Source organism: Tremella mesenterica (assembly GCF_000271645.1).
Source record: "Tremella mesenterica DSM 1558 unplaced genomic scaffold TREMEscaffold_1, whole genome shotgun sequence".
NCBI classification, from domain to species: Eukaryota; Fungi; Basidiomycota; class Tremellomycetes; order Tremellales; family Tremellaceae; genus Tremella; species Tremella mesenterica.
Genome location: NW_006711225.1, coordinates 2668147 through 2690323, shown reverse-complemented (window position 1 = coordinate 2690323; position 22177 = coordinate 2668147). Strand labels below are relative to the sequence as shown.

The window sequence follows — 22177 nt, the reverse complement described above, 5'->3', positions numbered from 1 at the left end:
GTTCCGATCTCCTCTCCAGAGGTCTGGGTTAGGTAGCTTTATCCCCTTCCGTTGTTCGCCCACTACGCTTGGGGTCGCCGAAGTTTGCCGTCCCATGGCGTACCTCACTCCTTCTGATATCCCTTCTGCAATCCCGCCCACTGTATCCCTTTCTCTTCTCTGTTCCCATTCCTCCCTACGCCTTCTCTCCTCCATCATGTCTTTGTTCATATTCGCCACCATCTGCATCAAGGCCAACACCACTCCTTGTGTTCCTTCTTCTCCCAAGTTCGCCGTACTTCCAGTGTTTTCTCTTGGGCGTGGGGTTTGGTCTGATCCAAGTGGGGATCCCGCAGGTGGGAGAGCATTAGACGGAGGAGAAGGAGGGTTAGAAGGCACCGGTGGAACGAACTCATCTCCTTGAATTGATCCCCCCACACTATCCTCCACTCCAAGGTCCTGCCCCATTGCTCTGCTAAGCTCCTCCAATGCTCTCCTCTCGTTCTCCTCCATCCTGTCTCCATCCCTACTCATCCCTCGTGTAATTCTTCTTTCTGGTTCCATATTATCTTTGTACTTCTCCAAGGTTCGCACGGGTCGTCGGTAAGAGCGATCCTTGATACTGTCACGGCCGTCGAGCAACTTCTTCCTTATAGACCGACGGTCGACGAACCTCGGCTAACTTCACGCTTCTGAGTCGATGTCTCACCCAACCAGGAGGGCGCAGACGTCGAAAGGAGTGTAACTACGGCGTACTTCGGCGTAGTTACTCTAACTAAGGCTTTGTTCTATTGATGGCGATGTATCTCGATTTATAGCTATCTCTATTTGTCTTTTACTACTGACAACAATCAAGGATCGCTGAAGAACTTCAGCGATCTTCTCAGCTAATATTATCTACTCCTCCTAGACGTTCATCCAACCCTCTCGCGCTTTGACGTACTTCAACGCACTTCGTCCAACTTCCCCGAGCCCTCGGCCATCCTCTTCCTCCTTCGACTAACTCCGCCTAACATCGCCGCACTTCTGCTCCCATTGTCCCTACTTAGCCTACCTCCGTCTAACTTCGCCGTACTTCTGCTCCCATTGTCCCTACTTAGACTAACTCCGCCTAACATCGCCGTACTTGGTGTCAGAAGTCCTGAGTTACGTGTAGAGTAAAGAGGTTAAGGCGTGATGGGGTTTTGATGGCCAAAGGAGGGTCATTGCGTCTAACCTCGCCGTACTTGGTGTCAGAAGTCCTGAGTTACGTGTAGAGTAAAGAGGTTAAGGCGTGATGGGGTTTTGATGGCCAAAGGAGGGTCATTGTTGGTGGAGTAATCGAGGTGTCGCGACGTAGTTCGTGACACCTCTACTTCCTGATGAAACAAGCGACGAGCTTGATGAATCCTTCCCAGGGAACATGATTACTCTTCTTCCTCTACTCGATCAGGTCCGCATTCCAAACCCTACTGGCAAGAACGGCAAGCTAGCTTCACGTGAGTGACACATGTTGAAAGTAACTTGGGAGACTAATGTCTACCAGCTGAATACTCAGAGGATCTCCGCAGTGCTATGGAGAAGTATTATTCTGAAGGAATGACAAGTTGGCAGGCAATAAATGAACGACTGAGACAGGAGCATGGCAGCAATTTTGGGTACTTCTCCACTCAGTCTCTGGTTCCAGTGCTGATTCTAGGTCACGAGCAAGCTTCTTCCGTGCCACCAAGTTCTTTGGGCTTGGTACTTCTCGCAAAAGCACCCTGTCAACTCAGGATGTTGCTCAGGTGATGCAGGAAGAGCTGGAGGAGGATCTCAATCAGGTTATTGGCAAACGAGCAATGAAACATCGCCTGGCACTTCGAGGATTCCTCATTCCCCGGTAGGTCAATCATCTATGTCTCTTAAAGGTTAGCTGTAACAAAATAGTGACCTTGTTTATAAAGCAATGAAAGAATATGCCCCGGAGGGTCTACAGTCACGACGTCCGGGCCACAAGAAAGTTCCTCGTTTTCCCATCATCTCTGTTGGTCCAAACGAACAATGGTCTATTGATGGCCATGACAAGCTGTCATCATATGGGATTGGGATTTATGGAATCAGGGATGTGTACTCAGGACGCCTTCTGGCTCTCCAAGCAATGCCATCCAATCGAAGGAGTGAAGATGTGCATTGCATCTTCGTCAATACCGTCTTGAAGGCTGCAGGTACGTTGCTTTTGATCTCAGGTCATTGACCTCCTCACTCACAGCAGGATTTCCCTTACAAATTGCAAGTGATCGTGGTTCAGAGATTGGAGAGGTGATTGCCACACAAATAGCATTTCGGTACGTCTCTCAATTATGTTCATATGACAACACAGACCTGACAGCTTAGAACGACATACTCATCCATCTCACTTGAAGACGTGTTTCCATACAAGTTGCTAAAGAGCACTCACAATATTACCATTGAACGATCTTGGCGAAATGTTCGTGAGAATGTGGTTGATCAAGTCAAGGCTGCTCTTCACTCAGCCTATGGTTCTGGTCTGATTCATGACGGTGATCCGGTGCATCAGTGAGTTTCAACTTCCTTCTTGCAAATTACTGATAGACAACAGGACACTGGTCAATTGGATTGTTCCACCGGTAGTCCAGCAGTGCCTAGACGATTTTGCTAAAGTCTTCAACTCTTATCCCGTGCAATATCAAAAGGAGAAGGCAAATCCTTCTGGTGCATCACGGAATGAGATATACTTCAACCCAACACGATGGGGAGGGAGAAACTGCTTACAGAACTTCCCTGAAATCAGTGTCATTGAAGATTTCCAGGCCCAGGTCAGAGCTCGAGCCCAACTGGCATGGGTGTCTGAGGAGGTCCACAATATCTGCATGGGTATTGTAGAACGGTCAGGACTTGTATATCCTCCAACTAATTGGGAAGCTGCTTGGTTTCTCTTCAGGGAGGTGGAAGTTGGTGCACGTGAACCGTTGCACCAGCTATGGCTGGAGATTCAAACCACTTGAATCTGCCACATATGCAAACTCCGATGAACATAAACCCACCAATGAGATGCAAAGTTTGCAGTTTACTTCTCACTCAATTACATTCCACTTTCAAGTATACTTACATAAAGCATAATATCAAACGAACACTGAAAGGCTTGAAACAATGCCCTACACCTGTCGTGATTGTCATAAGTCTTTTGTGAAAGATTGTCTCCAGCTTGAGACCTGCCCAAAATGTCGAAAGATTGAGCAGGTCAGCACCAACCCCAAGGATTCGGACAAGAAGGATATTACCTACTATGAGGTGAGTACAAAAGTAGTTTAATTACTGCTGAACCTGTCAGTCTCGTCCTCAGTGCTTGACCTGTGGGATATTTGGTACACAGTGCTTTCTGAATGCACCACTGGAAGAAAAAGCAAATCTGGAACTCTGTGATAAGTGCAGGCGTGACAGTAAGTTGTTTATGTAGTGGGATAACTCAGCTGACCATGTGGATAATGCAGAATCTCTGGGAGCAAACCGTCAAGCTGCTCATGCTGGACTACAGGGAGCTGCTTTCAGGCAGAGTGTTCCCATGCCTCAGCAAGGGATGGCATCTGGTACGTGGGTACTTGATGAGCGTGCTCAAAGAAAAACAGCTTTGAAAGCAGGCTTGAACTCGAAGGGTCCAGCCATGCAAGTACGAATTCTGATAAGTGGGTACTCCTATGGTATCCTTCCCTTGTAGACTTCAATGACATACAGTCCACGACGGGAAAGCACAAGAATGGAATCCAGCCGTCTTTGATTCCCTATTTGTGGGCAATTGGAAAGAGACCCTCAAAGTAAATTTGGGGAAGGCACTGGAACTAGGCCAAGCAATGTGGGAACAGGGAAAAGGGGAAGAGGAGACCGGACTTACTTATGATCAGTGAGTGCTGCTCAAGAGTCATGGGTGTGTGCATTGACCGACAGATGCAATCCCCGTCCAGCACTACCCAATCAAAAGAATGAGCCAATTACTCTTCCCGAGGATTTGCTTCCCCTCAGCTTGCATGAATTTTACACAACATATTGCAAGGTAAATCGACTTTACCTTGTGAAGAAGGATACAGAGCAGACTGGTTTTATTCGAATATTCTTGCTTTTGACCATAGATGAGAAAGTAAGTTTTAATCTTGTGTTTCAAAAGTGGAGTTACAGAGCATTAACCTTGCAGAACACATACAAAGTTCCAGAGCCCACACAACAAGCGGTCCATGAACACCTATCTCATAGTTCACACCAATCAGTCACATCTGCTTCTCGTCTTTCTCGGCGTGCAGCTTCTGCCCCTTATGTCAGATCCTTGACCAATACCAGCAACCATTCGAGTATCTCAATGACAACAGGAAGAACCAAGACCATAGCTACCGGACAAAATTTGGCACCAATCAGTAATCTGTTTGCCGGGTTCCGAGTGTCAACAGCAGCATTACAGAATAATGGTACCCTAAGTGAGTTGTTCATTGATCATGGCAAGTAGTTGATGACCCCAGGCCGTATGGCCAATTCTATCTCCCAGTCACATGGCTCTATCTTCGAGTCTATACAGTACATCAAGACTGTCTTCCAACATAGGGATGATGGAACTTTGTTTGCGGTTCAGAGTGCTCCTGAGACTGGATTACTTGCCAACAAGCCCTTTGATTATGGCAGTCACAAACAGGCATTTGAGGTTGGTGACATTGTTTGACCTTAGGAGAGTGACTGATGATGTGCAGTTCCGACATAATGATATTGACCTTGTGGCTAAGAAGCACTTCCGATTTGATAAGAAAGTATGGTCACTTGCAATGATGTCGAAATCAATCAATCAAAAACTCCTTGAAATGGAATGCAAGAAGGCCATCCTCTTGGCCTCATACCTTGAGGCATTTAATGAACTCCTCCAAGAGACCTATCAAGAATTGGACCTACCAACGCTCATATACACACCATGCTTCTTCATCAAGCTGATCTCTGGAGAAAACAGTGGAGAAACTTTCATGGTGGAGCCTGATCTTCGTCGTGCGGGAAGCTATATCAAGATCAACAACACTGATGAGTTCATTCCTCCAGATGAAGACGAAATCAAACTCGAGCATCAAAGGTTGTATCGCTTCATGCATGCCTTCACACATTTTGTCTTCCATCGATCTGTCTATGGTGCCAAGACCGTGGAGGCACGAGAGGCAGCAATGGTAGTCATTGCTGATATTCAAGGTGAGGATTTTATTATTTGAAACCAGAATGCTGATGGCGGCTAGGGTTCCTTACACCACCTGCGGCTGCGTCCCAGAAACAGAGACATGGATCTGTAGATTGTGGACAATTTCATCTGTTTGATCTGGTCACTCATACGTGAGCACACCTGCCTACAGTCAATTGTAACTAATTGGAAGTGCTAGGGGTGATTCAAGCATGGGAGATGGAGGTGCTGGGATGCTCAACAGCTTCATGAATGCACATGTGTGCGGGGACGCCTGCAAACAGCTTGGATTGGTGACAGCAAAAGGCCATCAAAAATCCTTTCCTCGACCTCTGAAATTTGTCCCTCGACGTGCTATGCCATGGTGGTTCCAACAAGCGGAGAAGGATCATGAAGCAAAAGTCAAGGCCCAGAGCTCTGCAAGTACTAACAATGCGGTGAGTGTTCCACTTCAAGTGTTATCAGTGACTGATAGTATATAGACATCACAAGGTACGGAAAATGAGTCAAGCAATATGGTGCAAGAGCCAGGTGAAGGTGCAGAGGTGGATGATGAACTTGTGGGAGATGAGTCGGGCATCTGAAGTCTGTCCCGTGTTATGGTATGTCCCGTATTTACTTGCACGATAGCCTGCTGATGCTAGACAGACAAAAAGCTGGCAGTGAACCTCTCAATCGAAAAAGCAATGAATGCATGTGCTTGAATTTGGAATTCATTGCATAAATTGCACGATAACAGGGACAACAGGGAACAGGGAACACTGACGGGAACACTGACGGGACTGATGTTAGGTTCAAATTGGCAAAGTGCCACACTTGAAGTGCCACATTCGAAGTGCCAAAATGTCAGGGGCCTTGGATATAATAACCCTGCTTGCGCTGTTCCCCAAAAAGTCGTACTAAAAAATTTGATGTCTTACACAGCTTACAAATATTTGACCGGCAACCCTGAGACAGAGACACTGTTGACTTCACCTCTTCATTGCGCTCCTCGTTGGTATACCTCAATATGACTAGAAACCGTAACAAAGCTTATCGTCAGCACCAGAATCGACTGGAGGATGGTCTTCTCCCCTTCCCACCCCCAACTCAATTCCGGCACACTCTTCATTATCCCTCCATTCTCTCTCCTGTTGGGCTTTCTGTTGATCTTTTTATCTCTCTATTCTACCAAAAGCGATCCATTTTATCACGTTCAAGTCATCTCCTCATCCCAAACCCAGAGTATCAATCTCAGACCTTGTCTAGCTCGCTACCCTGCTATGCGGCATTCCGACTGCGTGGTGTGATCTCAAAAGATCAGCAAGAAACTCTCTACACATTGGTAGGAAAGGTATGGGATGTTGGCCTTAGATCACACACAATAGCTTCTAGAGGTGCCGGATTCCATCAGTGGTGGTTTGGTGTGTGGTGTAGGTATGCCAAACACAGTGTCGTCTCGGCCGACTCTCGACAGAAGGGATCTCAGAGCGAGGTACTTGAACTCCTGAAAGCGTTTGATGGAATCTTTGGTGACAAGCCAAGAACAATGCTTCATCGTCTTGATAAGAAGGTCGCAATTTCAATGGCTCATAATCACTGGCGTGTTCACAATTATTTGAAGGACTTGAAGGAGAAGTTCAAGACAACTTCAACTCCGACTCCATCTAGTTTCCGGAAAACAGCTGAAAGTCTTGACAGTACTCACTCTCAAGCAACAGCAGTCAGACTTGGGGGGATGGGTATGATGCTGGCAGTATCATGGGGAGAGGGAACGGAATGGCATGTAGATGCTAAGGACTATGGTGAGCCCAGTCCGCAGATATCTTCAATAATGGTCATGACTAAGAATTAGGCAACCACTATACAATCATATCAGTCCTCACATCTCCTGCACTGCTTCACCTACCCGAACTCGGATGTACCATCCTCATACACCCAGGGGATGTTGTCGGCTTCTTGGCACACCGTTATCTTCATAAATTGGAACCAGTACCGCTCGATACCTCAGCGTCAGTCGGGATGTTAGCGGTTGGAACGACAGGGAGCGAAGGAAGCGTAGGGAGCGGGGGAAGCGAAGGGGGGAAAAGCGTAGGGAGCGAAGGGGGGAAAAGCGTAGGGAGTGAAGGGGGAAAAAGCGTAGGGAGCGAAGGGGGGAAAAGCGTAGGGAGCGAAGGGGGAAAAAGCGTAGGGAGCGAAGGGGGGGAAAGCGTAGGGAGCGAAGGGGGGGAAAGCGTAATGAGCGAAGGGAGGGAAAGCTTAGGGAGCAGGGGAAGCGTAGGGAGCAAAGGGGGGAAAAGCGTAGGGAGCAAAGGGGGAAAAAGCGTAGGGAGCAGGGGAAGCGTAGGGAGCGAAGGGGGAAAAAGCGTAGGGAGCAAAGGGGGGAAAAGCGTAGGGAGCAGGGGAAACGTAGGGAGAGGGGGAAGCGTAGGGAGCAGGGGAAGCGTAGGGAGCGAAGGGAGTAAAGGGGGGGAAAGCGTGGGGAGCAGGGGAAGCGTAGCAGCTGGAACCTCAGTGGTTGGAACAACAGAGAGCGCAGAAAGTGCAGGGAGTGGGGGAAGTGTAGCAGTTGGAACCTCAACGGTCGGGGCAGCAAGTAATGGAGGAGACATAGGGGGTGAAAGAAGTGTAGAGGTAACACCCAGGCGGCAGGTGGTTTTTACTTGTTGGACAGACAAGAACACTCAAGCTCGCATGGCTGAGTATCGTCATTTTCATCAAGTGGTATTCGAAGATATGGAATAGGCTTTGTAGGTCATGAAAGTATGCACACTGATCACCATTCAATGAAAGAAGGTGTGTTGCAGTACGTCAGTGTACAGTGTATTGGTGGATGAAGGGGATGGATGGATAGAGATCAGTGATCGGTGGGTGAGCGAAGGTAACCTGAGACTTCCCGGCCACCGTATCGCGTTCACTCACTTTCGTCACATCCTACAACCATCCTAAGTAATACCGGCCCATACATACCCTCCCATTCCCTCATTCCCCCCTTTACCCCTCCCACCCCTCAACCTCACCTCACAACCGTCAAAACGTTGTCACTCTCCCTGTCAATTAACCCTTCCTATCCGTTTCCCACTCTTTCTCTGACGCGTGCCATAAGTAAGGTACCCAATAACAAAGGATAGACAGTCTTCAGACCAACATGTCCCGTCGTGTGCAGGTCGAAACACCTCGGCCTCTACCTCATCCCGCAGAGGATCTCAGCGAGGATGACGATCTACTTTCCTGGGTGCTTGTCGATCAACTGGGCTGTTTACCAAATACCAAACTTGGAGTACATCCTCAACAGGTAAAATTCGTTGGACTACCGTTCAAGACGGAGGAAGTCATGAGTATCATCAAAGAGGTGAGTCGTTGTGGCGCCAACGTTGGATCTCTTCCAAGGCTGACATGATAGACGGTAGTGTCGGGTAACACTTCAGCAGCCATGTCTCGTTTACAAGAGTGAGTCTACGAACAGCATACCAGTCATGAAGACCAGGAAGACGACTTAACGACTGACTTTAAGATTTCACTTAATCCGAAATCATCTCGAAGCGAAAGAAACGGATTCGCAAAGAGAACGATTCGTTCAGTGAGTCATAATGTACAAAGCATGTTCTGACAGTAGACATCTCCGACGTTACTTACTCCCTCTTCAGCCAAATTCACGTATAGATATCCATACCACATCAAGATACTCTGCCGTCACTGGTCATACCGAATTGGCCGTATTCGCTACCCGACCTCTGGCCGTGGGAACAGTCGTTTCAGAATTACAAGGTTCCGTCGTTCCTTTACCAGACGAATGGCGACAAGAGCTTGATCTGGGAGACGAATTCGCTTTACGTGCCGCTGCAGAAGAAGAGGCGGGTTCAGACGACGAAGCAGATTCTCAAGAACGGGAAGCGTCACGAAAGTTTCAAGGAAAGGCCAAGATGCAAAATGAAATTCCCCGTCGTCAAAGAAGATCTGATAGGACTCGTCGTAGAGATTTCAGCATTGTTTGGTCTGGGTTGAAGAATTGTTTTCAACTGTTTTTGGGCCCTGCGCGATTTATAAATGTACGTGCCAGCCAATCTCTTCAGCGACTACAAATTGTCAATCAAGATTATCGTCGCTGAACATAATAGCATGACTGTTCTCCGAATGTGGAATTACTACGACAAGGTCATCATGTAACATTCCGAACTATTCAACCTGTACAAATAGGAGATGAGCTCACCACCTTTTAGCGAGTCCATTTCCCTCTCCTTTGAAGGGTCTCACTGACATCATTAGCGGAGATGACTATTTTGGCAAGAATAACAGAGAATGGTGGGTTCTTCATCAGTTGGCTCATGTCGTCTTCCAAATTAACATCTGATAGTCTTTGCTTGACTTGCGAGATCGCTGGCAAAGGCGGCTTTACCATAAAGGAAAGTTCTCTTTCCCGTTCAGTCACTCGTGAACGTGTAGACTCGGCAGGTCCTTCCAGTCAGAGATCATCGAATCTCAGCAAACGTGTAACCAGTCGTTGTGATTCAGAACAAGTCTCCGAATCGGTTATCTTCGGTCGTGATGCCGAAAGTGAAGATGATCTTCTCGCTCTCGCTCTAGCAGATAACATTTCTTCCATCTCTTCGAAATCCGTAGAAGCGTCTATGACCTATCCTGAAGATGGCACAACGTCAAAGGCGCAATCAACACCCATAAACCACACTCCCCGACTATCTGTGGAAGGGGAATGCACCCCTTCTGAAGGTCGTAAATCACCTGGCGAAGTTCGGAGACGTCCATCGATCCGAGCAGCAGTCAGTAAGATGTTACCTGGCTTCTTTGCGAGACCCCCAAGGAGACCCCGACCTGTAACGCCGGAAGTCCAACCGACGGCTCGTGCGATGTCTGAATATCCGGATGATTTCCCACGATGTGTGACATGTTGCAAACCTTTGGACGAGAGGGTGTGGTATAACAAACAATATTTTGATCATTGTTCCAGGTGAGTTGAATTCTTCCTCACAGATGTAAATCTCTGTAGTTGACTTTGTTTTCAGATGCGTTCGTCACGCGTTGATATTCGGACTTCCATGGCCCGCTCATAAACCTGCGGACATACAAGATTACCCTCCCGCTCACCTCATCCCTCACGGTCACATACCACGACGTATTTCTTCCGTACCCTTACCATCTCTTGAAAGACCAAAGAAGAAAGATCTCGAACCTGAATCTGAAATCCCTCTTTTCGAAGAACCTCTGGGTCCGGATCTTACCAAGGAAGAACGTTTGGCAGATCGATTCTATCGTAAATGGGCAGAAGACGATGACATGTTGGAACAACAACGTATGGCGAATTGGGTGGCTCAAGAGACAAGAGAAGCCAACGCTAAAGCGCAAGCGGAAGCTAAGGAAGCGGCCAGGTTGGCGAAAGAAGAAGCGAAACGGAATCGAGAGAAGAATAAAGTACGAGGATCGGGTATATGGAACAGCTACGAGTATGTTTCAGAGGATGAAATGCGGAAGAAGATGGAAGAGAGAAATGCTTTGACCACAGGAACGAGAAGAGGAAAGATTTATAGACCAACGGAACGAGAAGCTGTCGAAGCTCTGGAAGCTCAAGAAAGGTTGAATACAAGGGTCAATACAAACTCTTCTCCTGCCCCGATGGAAGCTTCGACTTCGAGTGTGACGATGACCAATGTGGTGACTCAGGAGGTTTTACAAATCCAACAATCACCACCTCGACATGTTTCCAATGAGATGGTGAACTTGATATCAACGAAAGAAGTCCGACCTCGCAAAAAAGCCAAGCGTCTATCTCTCAAAAACCCTTCATCCGATATAGATGAACAATCATCAGAAGATGAAGAGTATGGACCAACTCCTTCACCCAATAATCGTCCTATTCCTCCCCTTACCTCTTCTTCTAAATCAAGTATGAACCCCTTACCGACATTAAACTCCGGGTCTAAAGAAAAACAAAAGATTTTCATACCCACTACAGCACGACCAGGGTTATGGGCACCACCAAAAGTCTTGGGGACAAAAAGAAGTAGAGGTAGACCAATAGGTACGGGTAAACGTCAATTAGCATCTGCTCGACTGAATGCACGTTCTAGTCTCGCATCATCCGATGGACCTAGTAAAGCGTCTTCGTCAAAGACTCTTCAAGTTGAAATCGGACATCAAAAATCTAAAATGGTCAGAGGATCATCTGAAGAAGATGATTCAGAATCATATTCGGATTCGTCATATTCGGATAAATCACCAGAAAACAGACCTTTGAAAAGAGCACGTTTATCGTCAGTCTCAGGGGAACGATCTATCAAAAAACCTTCATCGTCATCACTCAATCACTTTAATCATATCCCGTCAGTCAACGTTGAAAGGAATCATATGGGACATGTTCAATCTACACGGATGGAAGTGGAATTACCTATCAGAGTCAAAGCTGTTAAAACTGATAATTTGACAAGATTCCAATCATCCGATCAAGCAAAATCTACCATATCAGATGATATGACTTTTCCTCTCGGATCGCAAGCAAGTAATAATTTCAATGATGAAATTGTCATGTTTGAGAAGAACGGTCGTTCTTGGTTGGGTGAAAAGAGGATGACTATGGAAGGCGGTAAGGATGAAATGGGGATTGATAGGAATTCGGATGATAGTGCTTCTGCTACTATACCAGGTGTTGAAGGTCAAAGTTCTGATATGTTGTCAGATGGAGAGAGTATGGTCAAGATGGATCCGTTGGGATATTATAGACTTTGACATGGTCATTGAAGGAGATGAAATGGTCAAGTGGATCAATGTCATAGTGTCACAGTGTTAATATGTCCAACACTCATTTGGGTTCAGAGTATGGTGAAAAGGCAGAAAATGGTGATGCTAGGAAATGTCAAGGGTAATTGTGATGGTGTTGTGAAATCCCTCAATGGACGATATTTAAAACGAAGGGATGTGAATTATCTTTATCTCATCATTGGAATGTATCTGAAGTGCAATCACTTCTTTTTCCATCCCAATAAGAACCAGTCCCAGAGACTTTTTGAAGGCCTGTATATTGTTTTGAAACTGCTATCCTCAATGAACAAACTAGGAATATCCGTCAAAAACGTAAAGCGTGTGATACAGCAACAATATGACATATGAAATTAGATCTCCAACCTTCTCTCCAAACAATGATACATCTAATAAGGCAATCGATAATCTTTCTTAACTTGTTTCTCACCCACTTTCCTAGATAAATTAACATTCTGTACAACTACTTCAACTGATGACTCCGATTTCATCCGTGCGACAGTATCGATAAATTCTTCCACCGCTTGTGGTGATGTTTGATGATGAATGACGCATCTCTCGCCTCTGATCCTTATGGGTTGAGGTAGTGATTCGAGACGGTTTATAATGTCGGTCATATTGAGTCCGATGGAAGTGGGGTCGAAGAAGACCTGGATGATTAGATATTCGTTGATTTTCTTCCTGCCTTGTATCCCTAAGAGGTGGTGAGTGGTAGTGAGACGATGATCACCAATTTGGAAATCATGAGTGACATGAGTTTGTCATAAGAGACAGGAGGATTTCAGAGAACGAGAGTGGAGACAGGAGGATTTCAGAGAACGAGGGTGGAGACAGGAGAGAGAAAGAAAAGAAGGAAGAGAAGAAGGGAGAAAGAAAGGCGAGGGAGAGGGAGAGATGAGATTGAGAAGAAGTAAAATGAGAACAACCAAACTCACCATGTTGGTATCAACAGGAGCGACGATTGTGATTCCCAAACCCTTCAAACCTTCTGCTAATTTCCGAGCTAAAGCATGAGTCGTAGATAATCTTGGGAAATGATAAGTGAGAGCATGATCCGCAGCTGCTGCCATAGGTCCAGTTTGACGTACCCCACCACCAAAAGCTTTACGAAACCATCTAGCTCTTTCGATGAATTCTTGACTTCCCACAATGGCGGATCCGATCGGTGCACCTATACCTTTGCTCAGACATAAAGAAGCGGAGTCGAATGGGTTGAGTAAGTCGGTAAGTCTGTATATGAGCTTGCGCTGTTAGTTGACTGATGTGTTTGTCGTGCTTCTTTATGTACCATGAGTGAAGAGAATTTGTATCTTTGGCATCATAACGATCAATGAGTGACATGCTACAATCAAGAAGATTTCTTGCGGACACAAGAGGAAACAGAGGGTAGGAGCTTGGAAGAAGACGGGTTAGAAGTTGGACTTACACAACTTGCAAATCCTCCTCTTTCCTCGCATCAAGTCCTCTGGATTCCAACTCCACAGCAGCCACGTTCCATATTCTCGCTCCGTCTAAATGTAACTTCAACCCATGTTTCTTTGCCAACTGACTAATCTTAATCACCTCGTCTTGAGGGAAGATCATCCCGCTCAAGGTATTTTCTAAACATAACAACTTGGTGGGTCGATAATGAATGTTATTCCCGAGTTGAAGGTGGGGTTCGATATCTTCAGCTGTTATGTGTATGCCATTGGAAGGTACGACGGTATCTGTGGTAGCTTGACAGAACATTGCGATTCCACCCGCCTGAGATCAGCGCGTGTCTGACGGATCTACTTGTTGTTCTCATATGATGTAGAGAAGTTGTGGAGTGGATGGATGGAAAAGATGGAGACTTGACTCACCTCCATTTTATGCACATGAGCACGATAATCTGTGATAACGGAATGAGGTGGTGATGTGAGATGAGCTCGTATGGATAATTCTTTCAATCAGCCACATGTTCACACCTAAAGCATCTTCAGACTGAGTAACATAAAGTTGATAAAGTTGTAGGGTTAGAACTCACGATTAGTCATTGTACCACTCATCGCGAATAAAGCTGCTTCTTTCCCTGCAAGCTTAGCTATTCTAGCTTCTAAAGCTTGTGTCGATTCATCCTCTTGATAAACGTCATCTCCCCTGGTAGCTCCAAGAGCAGCTAGCATTTGTCCATCTGTGGGGATCGTACAAGTATCACCTGTACATTAACATGACTACTACTTCTACCACCCTTCGCATCGGTTCGACTCACTGATAAAGTTACGAGACACGCTGGTGAGCATGTCGACATTTGCCTGACCGCTCACTCCGGCCGTGACGTCTGCTTGACGGGGAACGGTCATTTTGGTGTGTGTTCTCTGTCTTCTTCCCGTAGATCGAAAGAAAGACAATGTGGCGAGGTTTGAAGGTGGATAAGAGGGAGAAGAGAAGTTCGAGGTACAAAAGAAGCAAGGTCGAACGAACCGAGGAATGATGCGAAGTGACATTTTTGAAACACCCGGGCAAAAGACGCGATCATGAGTCGATAAGAAAAAAAAAGGGGGGGATGAAGTACAGGTACCTTAAGGTTACTTATGATAAGGTGGCTTCATCGGCTATCAGCGCGCTAAGGGTACGTGTACACCTCGGCCGGTTATCTCATTTTGACCACCTTATACATCCTTTGTACCTGCAACTTCTACAAGCTCTACCACAAGCATCTGAATTTTGCTTCTTTGCCCACAACATCCATTCTGCTCCTAGTGGTCCAGAGATCATATGACATGATGCATGCATTGAACGATGTGATGAGAGCTGAGATCTGAGATGAGAAAGGGAATCCCTTCCTCCACATAGGGGTAATCTGATTTGAGCTCACTTCCACACTCTATGCATATGACTTACGATTTTTGCTGGTGGCCACATCATACATAGGTATTAGACCTACTGTTATCCCAGGTTAGAAGGCCCTGCAATGGAAGTAGCCTGAGATACAGCCATCCGGGCCAGATCTTCAAGTTGATGGATTGTCATCCCTTCCACCCTCTCCTGTCCCCGTCTCTTCTCTTCTCTCTCAGCCCTCTTCCTAGCTTGCTCAGCTTCCTTATCAGCTTTGGCCAGTGCTCTGGCTTCCTTCCTAGCCTGCTTGTCCTGCTTTTCTGCTTCTTCCCGGGCTGCTTCAGCCTCTCTTGCCTCCTTAGCTGCACGCACCTCCTCGGATCCTATCCATTTTGCATGTTTTGCTTGGTGTCCGGGTACAATTGGCTTGAAAGCTCGCTTTTTATTGGCCATTTGTAGGCTACCTCGAAGATCTGAGTTGCTTTTCTTGAGGAGAGCATTCTCTGCTTCAAGAGAGACGATCCTCTTGTTCATCTTGCATACCGCATGTGTTGGATTCTTCTGATTACTGCGTACCCTCTTGACAAGCCGTTGAGAACCACCAGGACCCAATGGCGAGCTTGGAGGTTCTAGAACATGATTAGGACATGGGGTGACAGGCGTAGTAGGTAATTGGAGGGGTGCTGGTAAGGTAAAGACTCGATTCATGACCACTTGCCGGTCTCTCGGAGCAATTCCAGCTTTCTGATATGCTTTCTTGATATTGATCCCATCATGAATGGTCTTTTTCCATGCTTCAATGAAACTACTGAAGAAGCGTGGTTTGTTCATGAAGAGTCGACCCTCAGCAATCTGGAAGCGTTCGGTAATGATGGTTGTATAGTGGGTGGAAAGAGGTGAGAAGAGACCAATGTCAAGAGGTTGAAGACAGTGAGTCGAATGTGGTGGAAGAATGAGGAGGTCAATCCGAAGGGAATCACATCGGGTGATAAAGTCATAGTTGACATGGCTTGAATGTCCATCTAAGATGAGTAGTCGTCGTCTTTGACCCGGCCTGGCTTGTGTTTCTGGATGAAAAACATCCTCCAGCCATCTAAGTCCTATTTCTTGCGAAGTCCATCCCTTTTCTGACACTGTGACCCAATACTTTTCTTCCTCTGATAGTTCCGACATCCAGTCCTCTCCCACATTCATTCCCTGAAAGATAATGTCACGGCCGTCGAACAACTACTTCTTAATAGACCGACGGTCGACGAACCTCGGCTAACTTCACGCTCTGAGTCGATGTCTCACCCAACCAGGAGGGCGCAGACGTCGAAAGGGGTGTAACTACGGCGTACTTCGGCGTAGTTACTCTAACTAGGGTTTTGATCTACTGATGGCGATGTATCTTGATTTATAGCTATCTCTATCTGTCTTTTACTACTGACAACAATCAAGGATCGCTGAAGAACTTCAGCGATCTTCTCAGCTAATATTATCCACTCCTCCTAGACGTTCATCCAACCCTCTCGCGCTTTGACGTACTTCAACGCACTTCGTCCAACTTCCCCGAGCCCTCGGCCATCCTCTTCCTCCTTCGACTAACTCCGCCTAACATCGCCGCACTTCTGCTCCCATTGTCCCTACTTAGCCTAACTCCGCCTAACATCGCCGCACTTCTGCTCCCATTGTCCCTACTTAGCCTAACTCCGCCTAACATCGCCGCACTTCTGCTCCCATTGTCCCTACTTAGCCTAACCCCGCCTAACATCGCCGTACTTCTGCTCCCATTGTCCCTACTTAGCCTAACCCCGTCTAACTTCGCCGTACTTGGTGTCAGAAGTCCTGAGTTACGTGTAGAGTAAAGAGGTTAAGGCGTGATGGGGTTTTGATGGCCAAAGGAGGGTCATTGTTGGTGGAGTAATCGAGGTGTCACGACGTAGTTCGTGACAGTCGCCCCCTTCTTTAGCCGCGAACGTCCTCGTGAGCGATTACACCTCTGTCGTGGCAAGAGAACTTAGCAGCGTAGTACCCCATTCTCTCCCTCCCCATGACCATCCTCCACTCTTCTGCTCTTTGCGCCGCACTTCGTAGTTGGGCCTCCTTTCACTCCAGAACCCGACAATGAGACTCCCCTAACTTCGTCGAGGTTTGCCGTAAGAAGCCCTGTGTCTTTTGTAGGTGAGACACGCTTCCTGAATGGCAGCCGAACAACACCGTTGTTTGTCGAAGTAACCCTCGCTTATATTGAGATGAGACACTATAGCGTGGGAATTTTGATCGTCCCTGCGCTGCCTTTTGTTGATGAAACGCGAAGTTTGCTGCATGTTGACGACGAGGGGTTAGGTTTGATTATACTAAATACTGAGCAGTTCGTCGACCTTCTCTCTTTTTCCCATCTGCTTTCAAAACTTTCTATCTCTCTTACCTAGAAAACAGATTTGTTACCTTGAATCATCGCCTCGAGTTTTATTCTCATTTAAATATCTTAACGTCATGGCCCCTTCTACTCCTACATCTAACCCTTTCGCCGCCATGAGGAACTTTGGTGGTATGGTGTCGTCTGCTCGTGAGTTATTCCTCGACACTTACCTTACTTCGCCGGACTTGGCTGATGTTCAGTTTCCTTCGGCGACAGATCTCGCCAAGTCTCCTCCCTCGGCCTCGGCACCCTTTCTTTGGGGGAGCCGTCTGGCGATGTCCCGCCTCCTCGCTCCGCTTCTCCTCCCGCCGGTCCTCCCGCTGGTTCTCCCTCTGCTTCTCCTCCTCCTGGTTCTCGCTCTGCTTCCCCTCCTGCCGCCAGCCCTCGCCGCAGGACGCCCGCCTTTCGTCCTGGTGAGTCTCCGTCCTCCTCCGACCAGGAGTCGCTCAGTGGTTCGGAGTCGGACGATCAGTCAGACTTCGAAGGAAAAGGGGGTGATTATAGTGATGAGGATGATAGAATCGTGTCGGAGGGTGAAACCGAGTTAGAGGAACACTCGGATGATGATATGGTGGCGGTTAGTGTAGAGGACAACAACGTAGATAGTCCTGAGCGTGAGTTCTTCGTCCAACCTCTCACACCTTCGCCGAACTTGGCCTTGTTTATCTGTTCTTTAGCTCTCCAAGACATTGCTAACTCGCAGCCGCTCCTGCCCCTCCCCCTGCTCAAATTGTGGGCCAGAAACGACGCCGTTCCCTCTCCTCTTCTTCTTCTTCCTCTTCTTCTTCTTCCTCTTCTTCTTCCTCTTCCGGGGTTCTCCCCCCCCCCAACGCCATCGCCGCTGCCGCCGCTGCTGCCGCTGCTGCCGCCGCCCGCCCTGCCGCCGCCATCGCTCCTGCTGCCGCCGCCGGTCCTGCTCCCGCCGCCGGTCCTGCTCCCGCCGCCCCCGTCGCTGCTCCCCCCCCTTCTCCCAGAGGGGAGCCTTCGCCCAAACGGGTGAAGAGATCACTGCGGGAAGAAGAGTACTTGTGGGAGAAGATGAAGTCCGAGCCTGGTCGTTGGATCGCGCTTGGTGTTGACGAAGCGTGTGATCGTTGCCGGTGAGTCCACCTATTCGTACTACGCCGAAGTTACTCCTGCTAATTAGTAGACGTGAGATTATCACGTATAATCGTCCAAACTGGCCCTGCCTCAAGGCAGTCAGGCCACACAACAAGGCCCTCCGTTGTGCTTCATGCACGTCTGGCCCCTGCTCCTTCTGTCCCGTTTCCTCTGCCCGGGACATCCCGCCCCGTCCCTTCGACGCTTCTCCCTTCCCCCCTCCTCAGACTCCAGCGTCTGTCCCCCGCTCGCGGGTACCTCCTTCGTCTCTCCGGTCGGTTCGCCGTACTTCGCCGGACCTCCGCCCGTCGCCTCCGTCGCCGTCGCCCTTCGCTCCTGTGGCCGGCCCATCACGTCTCTCGGCTGTTCCTCCTTCGTCTTCTCGCCGTCCTTCGGCCTCTGCTCCTTCGGTCTCCCGTCCTTCGGCCTCTCGTTCTTCGGCCTCTCGTCCTTCGGCGCCACGTCCGTCCTCTCCAGTGGTAGCTTCTCCCCCGGCTCACAGCACCCGAAGTCGGCGTCCTTCTGTTCCTCCGGCCACTTCGGCGGCCCCTCCCGTCACCCCTCCCTCTGCTCCCCAGAAGACACCGAAGTCTTCTTTAAAGAAATCAAAAGGGAAATCTAAAGAGAAGGAGGTTGCCTTCAATGATGGTGATGTGGAAGGTGAAGATACTCAGCGTGCTGGTCCCTCTGCTCCCCGGTTGTCCCTCGTCCACCCTCGTATCTCCCTGGACGTCCGTATTCCTGAGGACGAAAAGGAATTCGCCACTTATCGTTCTCTCGTCCTCGGTCTCACTACTCAGCTTGAGGCTGCCCGAAATGATACATCTCTCCTGCTTGACTTCTCTTCTCGTCAAGCTAACGCTTTAAACAATCTTACTGCGGCGTTAGTAGATGTAGTCAACACTGGGGCTCTGGACGACGAAGCAAGGACAAGGTTAGCGGACGTCTCTCGCCGAAGCCTTACTGAGATAGCCGATGTTCGCCGAAGACTGTTCGACACCCCCTTCCTAGTCACTCCTATGGCGTATGAGCCACCACCGTCCCTTGACTGGTTAGGTCGCCGTAGTAGTTCCCGTGTCCCAGCTTCCGCCCAGACTGCTCTAGACCTCCTCAGTCTTCCCTTCGAGTGTCTACGGACCATACGTTCTCTGTGGAGGACTCCGAGCATGCAAGCTGCTCGAGATGTCCAGGACTTCGGTGACTTCTTTGGGGCTATGAATCGGGCATGGAATGCTTCTCTCTCTACTGCGTTCCCGTCTGAGACTCTCGATCTACCTTCGGTCATCGGTAGCCTCCACACTAATCCCGCGGGACCGAGTAGATCGAAGGAGAAAGGAAAAGGAAAAGGTAAGGGTAAGAGTAAGGACAAGTGAGCGGTACGTAGCTGTAATCCTATGTTGTATGCAGTACGTTCTATCTCCTAGTCCTTCGCAGTCGCCCTTCTTTCGGCTTAGTAGGGTGAAGTTCGTGGAACTTCGCCAATATGTCATCAGCTCCATCGACGTTCTCCACTGGTTCCCATGATACTGAATCGTCTGTTCCTTCGTAACCTAACCACTCCACCAAGTACTCTAACTTTCCTGACCTCTTATTTACTCTAGAGTCCACAATATCCTTTACCTCCCAAGACTCTCCCACATTGTCTACTTCTACTGGCCCAGGTGGCTCAGCTTGCTGACCAGGAAATATTGGAGGGTGATAAGGACGGAGCAAGGAGACATGGAATACATCATGGATACCAGCCATCGTTCCTGGTAATTCCAATTTACAAGCATGAGAACCTACCTGCCGTACTACCTTGTACGGCCCACTTTGCTTAACATCTAACTTCTTCATTGGTCTCTTCGTCTTAATATTCTCTAACGACAGCATCACTAGGTCTCCTTCCGCGAAGTTCGGCGTAGTCCGGTGTTTCCTATTGTATCCTTCGGCGTACTTCTCATTAGCTTTCTCAATTCCTTCGATACAATCTTTGTGTATTTCAGTCAAGTCTTTTACCACCACCGTAGCAGCGGGCACTTCGACCTCGCTAGCCTTTATCTCTTCAGCCCAACGAGGGTGATATCCATAGTTCGCATAGAATGGGGTTTTGTTTATCGCAGAGTGCTGGGTGTTGTTGTAAGCAAAGCTAGCTCGAGCGAGTAGCTTTGACCAGTCGTTCTGCTGATAGGAGGTGAAGATTCGAAGATACAGTTCCAAAGACTGGTTGGTTCGTTCGGTCTGTCCGTCAGTCTGTGGATGATATGCAGTAGAGAGATGTAGTCTTATTCCGAGACTATCGGTCAAATTCTTCCAGAACTTGGAGGTAAACTTCGATCCCCTGTCCGATACTATATTCTCTGGCAACCCATGCTGGGCCACCACATAGTCCAATATCAACTCTGATAGGCCGGCTGCGGTTAACTTCGTCGTAGTCGGGATAAAAATGGCCCATTTGGTCAACCGATCCACCACTACCAGGATGGAGTTATATCCATGGGAATTTGGCAGCTCCTCGATAAAATCCATCGAGATGCTAGACCAAGGTTTCGTAGCTACCTCCAGTGGTTTAAGCTCTCCATGGGGTTTCTGTCTGTTAGTCTTTGCCCTCTGACATACCGCGCATCCAGCGATGTAGTCCTCAACATCCTTCCTTACTCCAATCCAGACATAGTCCCTTAGAACTAGCTCAAGGGTCTTCGCTGAACCTGGGTGACCAGCTAAGGCCGAGTCATGTCGCATTTTCATGATCTTCAGCCGAGCATCGGCGTAGTTCGGCACATAAATGCGATCGTCGAATGTGAGGAAACCTCTTGAGTTCCACCCCCCACGAAGGATTAGAGGAGACCGCGAACTACGGCGTAGTTCGGTGATTGATCCTGGTTCCTGCACGTTATCGTTACACGTAGGATGAGAACACTCAGCGCAAACGACTCCTAATAATTCTTCTCTGACCCCTTCTATGTCTTCGTCCTCCTGAACTCCAAGTACTAGATCCATAGGGTCCACAAGATCATTTTCCTTTACCTCCCTTGTCCCTTGCAATGCTCGAAGGAGGTGACGCAACTCCGACGTGGTGGCGTCAACTTCGTCGAACTTCGGCAGACCTTGGATAAGGTTGCTCTCTTGTACCATGGTACTTCCTTTCCCGGAATGATAGTCCGCCCGTCTAGATAATCCATCTGGAAGACTTGCCTGGGTTCCTGGCCGATAAACCATTTTAAACCTGAAGTTAGCTAGCTCCTCTACCCACCTACCTTGCCGAGGACTGAGTTGTTTCGGTTCCATCCAGTAGGTAAGGTTTAGATGGTCGGTAAGTACTGTGGTTTCCACCTGCAATAATAAGTGTCTCCTTCTTCTGAAACCCTCCACTACAGCGAGGAACTCCTTTTCTCCTACCGTATAATTCAGTTGAGCTGTGTTGAAAGCACCAGACTCAATAGCTACCGGGTGTTCTTGACCAGCCGTGTTGATCTGCGAAATTATGAACCCCCAGCCGAAGAACGACGCATCTGTCTGTAATATCGTCTTCAATGTAGGGTCAAAATGGGCTAACACCGGCGCAGTACACATCCTAGCCTTCAACTCTTTGAAGGCTGACTCCTGTTCGACTCCCCATACAAATGGTACCTCCTTCCTTGTCAAGTCATTGATAGGTCTAGCAATCTTCGAGAAGTTGGGGACAAAGCGCCTGTAGTAGCTTACAACTCCAATGAATCCCCTTGACTCTCGTAGATTCTTAGGACGTGGGAAGGAAGTGATGGCATCAATGTATTCTGGGTTCACCGATACACCTTTAGAGGATACCACAAAACCCAGAAACACCACCGAATCTCTTTCGAACTCGCACTTACTAGCTTTCACGTACAGGCTCGCCTTCCGCAGTACCTCAAGACCTTCGCCGTAGTTCCTCGTAATTCCTCCAGCGGTATTCCCATAAATGGAGGATATCGTCAATGTAGACCACGACTCATTCCCTAGTAGCTCTC

The 22177-nt window shown here is 48.2% G+C and overlaps 7 protein-coding genes across 7 annotated transcripts in view; 5 read left to right on the top strand and 2 right to left on the bottom strand.

The window, feature by feature from the left end:
- The window catches only part of TREMEDRAFT_58837 (uncharacterized protein), a gene marked incomplete at both ends in the record, with an annotated part of 1207 nt that extends 664 nt beyond the window's left edge, over positions 1–543 (bottom strand). The window contains one exon of the mRNA XM_007001363.1: positions 142–543. Coding sequence (XP_007001425.1) covers positions 142–543 — 402 coding nt within the window. The remainder of the gene's footprint in view (positions 1–141) is intronic.
- An 838-nt stretch (positions 544–1381) lies between these two features.
- Positions 1382–2966, top strand: TREMEDRAFT_58836 (uncharacterized protein; the record flags this gene model as incomplete). Its single annotated transcript, XM_007001362.1, has 7 exons — positions 1382–1457; positions 1517–1616; positions 1658–1840; positions 1888–2165; positions 2213–2285; positions 2335–2517; positions 2561–2966. The coding sequence occupies 7 exons, from the start codon at positions 1382–1384 to the stop codon at positions 2964–2966; spliced, it is 1299 nt and encodes a 432-aa protein (XP_007001424.1).
- Positions 2967–3111: 145 nt separating this feature from the next.
- Positions 3112–5742, top strand: TREMEDRAFT_58835 (uncharacterized protein; the record flags this gene model as incomplete). The annotated part of the gene is made up of 11 exons (XM_007001361.1): positions 3112–3252; positions 3293–3401; positions 3432–3644; positions 3694–3859; positions 3904–4093; positions 4148–4424; positions 4467–4645; positions 4692–5172; positions 5217–5310; positions 5352–5595; positions 5641–5742. 11 exons carry the CDS (start codon positions 3112–3114, stop codon positions 5740–5742), a joined length of 2196 nt encoding a protein of 731 aa, XP_007001423.1.
- Positions 5743–6167: 425 nt separating this feature from the next.
- On the top strand, positions 6168–7882 carry TREMEDRAFT_58834 (uncharacterized protein; the record flags this gene model as incomplete). Its single annotated transcript, XM_007001360.1, has 4 exons — positions 6168–6195; positions 6487–6942; positions 6993–7149; positions 7627–7882. The coding sequence occupies 4 exons, from the start codon at positions 6168–6170 to the stop codon at positions 7880–7882; spliced, it is 897 nt and encodes a 298-aa protein (XP_007001422.1).
- Positions 7883–8285: 403 nt separating this feature from the next.
- On the top strand, positions 8286–11875 carry TREMEDRAFT_58833 (uncharacterized protein; the record flags this gene model as incomplete). Its single annotated transcript, XM_007001359.1, has 7 exons — positions 8286–8489; positions 8541–8587; positions 8652–8717; positions 8754–9186; positions 9256–9292; positions 9404–10103; positions 10159–11875. 7 exons carry the CDS (start codon positions 8286–8288, stop codon positions 11873–11875), a joined length of 3204 nt encoding a protein of 1067 aa, XP_007001421.1.
- Positions 11876–12294: 419 nt separating this feature from the next.
- On the bottom strand, positions 12295–14229 carry TREMEDRAFT_25705 (uncharacterized protein; the record flags this gene model as incomplete). Its single annotated transcript, XM_007000599.1, has 6 exons — positions 12295–12555; positions 12841–13135; positions 13332–13651; positions 13750–13829; positions 13914–14084; positions 14139–14229. The coding sequence occupies 6 exons, from the start codon at positions 14227–14229 to the stop codon at positions 12295–12297; spliced, it is 1218 nt and encodes a 405-aa protein (XP_007000661.1).
- Positions 14230–17182: 2953 nt separating this feature from the next.
- TREMEDRAFT_58831 (uncharacterized protein) lies at positions 17183–19582 on the top strand (the record flags this gene model as incomplete). The annotated part of the gene is made up of 5 exons (XM_007001358.1): positions 17183–17255; positions 17309–17521; positions 17585–17722; positions 17812–18208; positions 18259–19582. 5 exons carry the CDS (start codon positions 17183–17185, stop codon positions 19580–19582), a joined length of 2145 nt encoding a protein of 714 aa, XP_007001420.1.
- Between the last annotated feature and the right edge of the window lie 2595 nt (positions 19583–22177).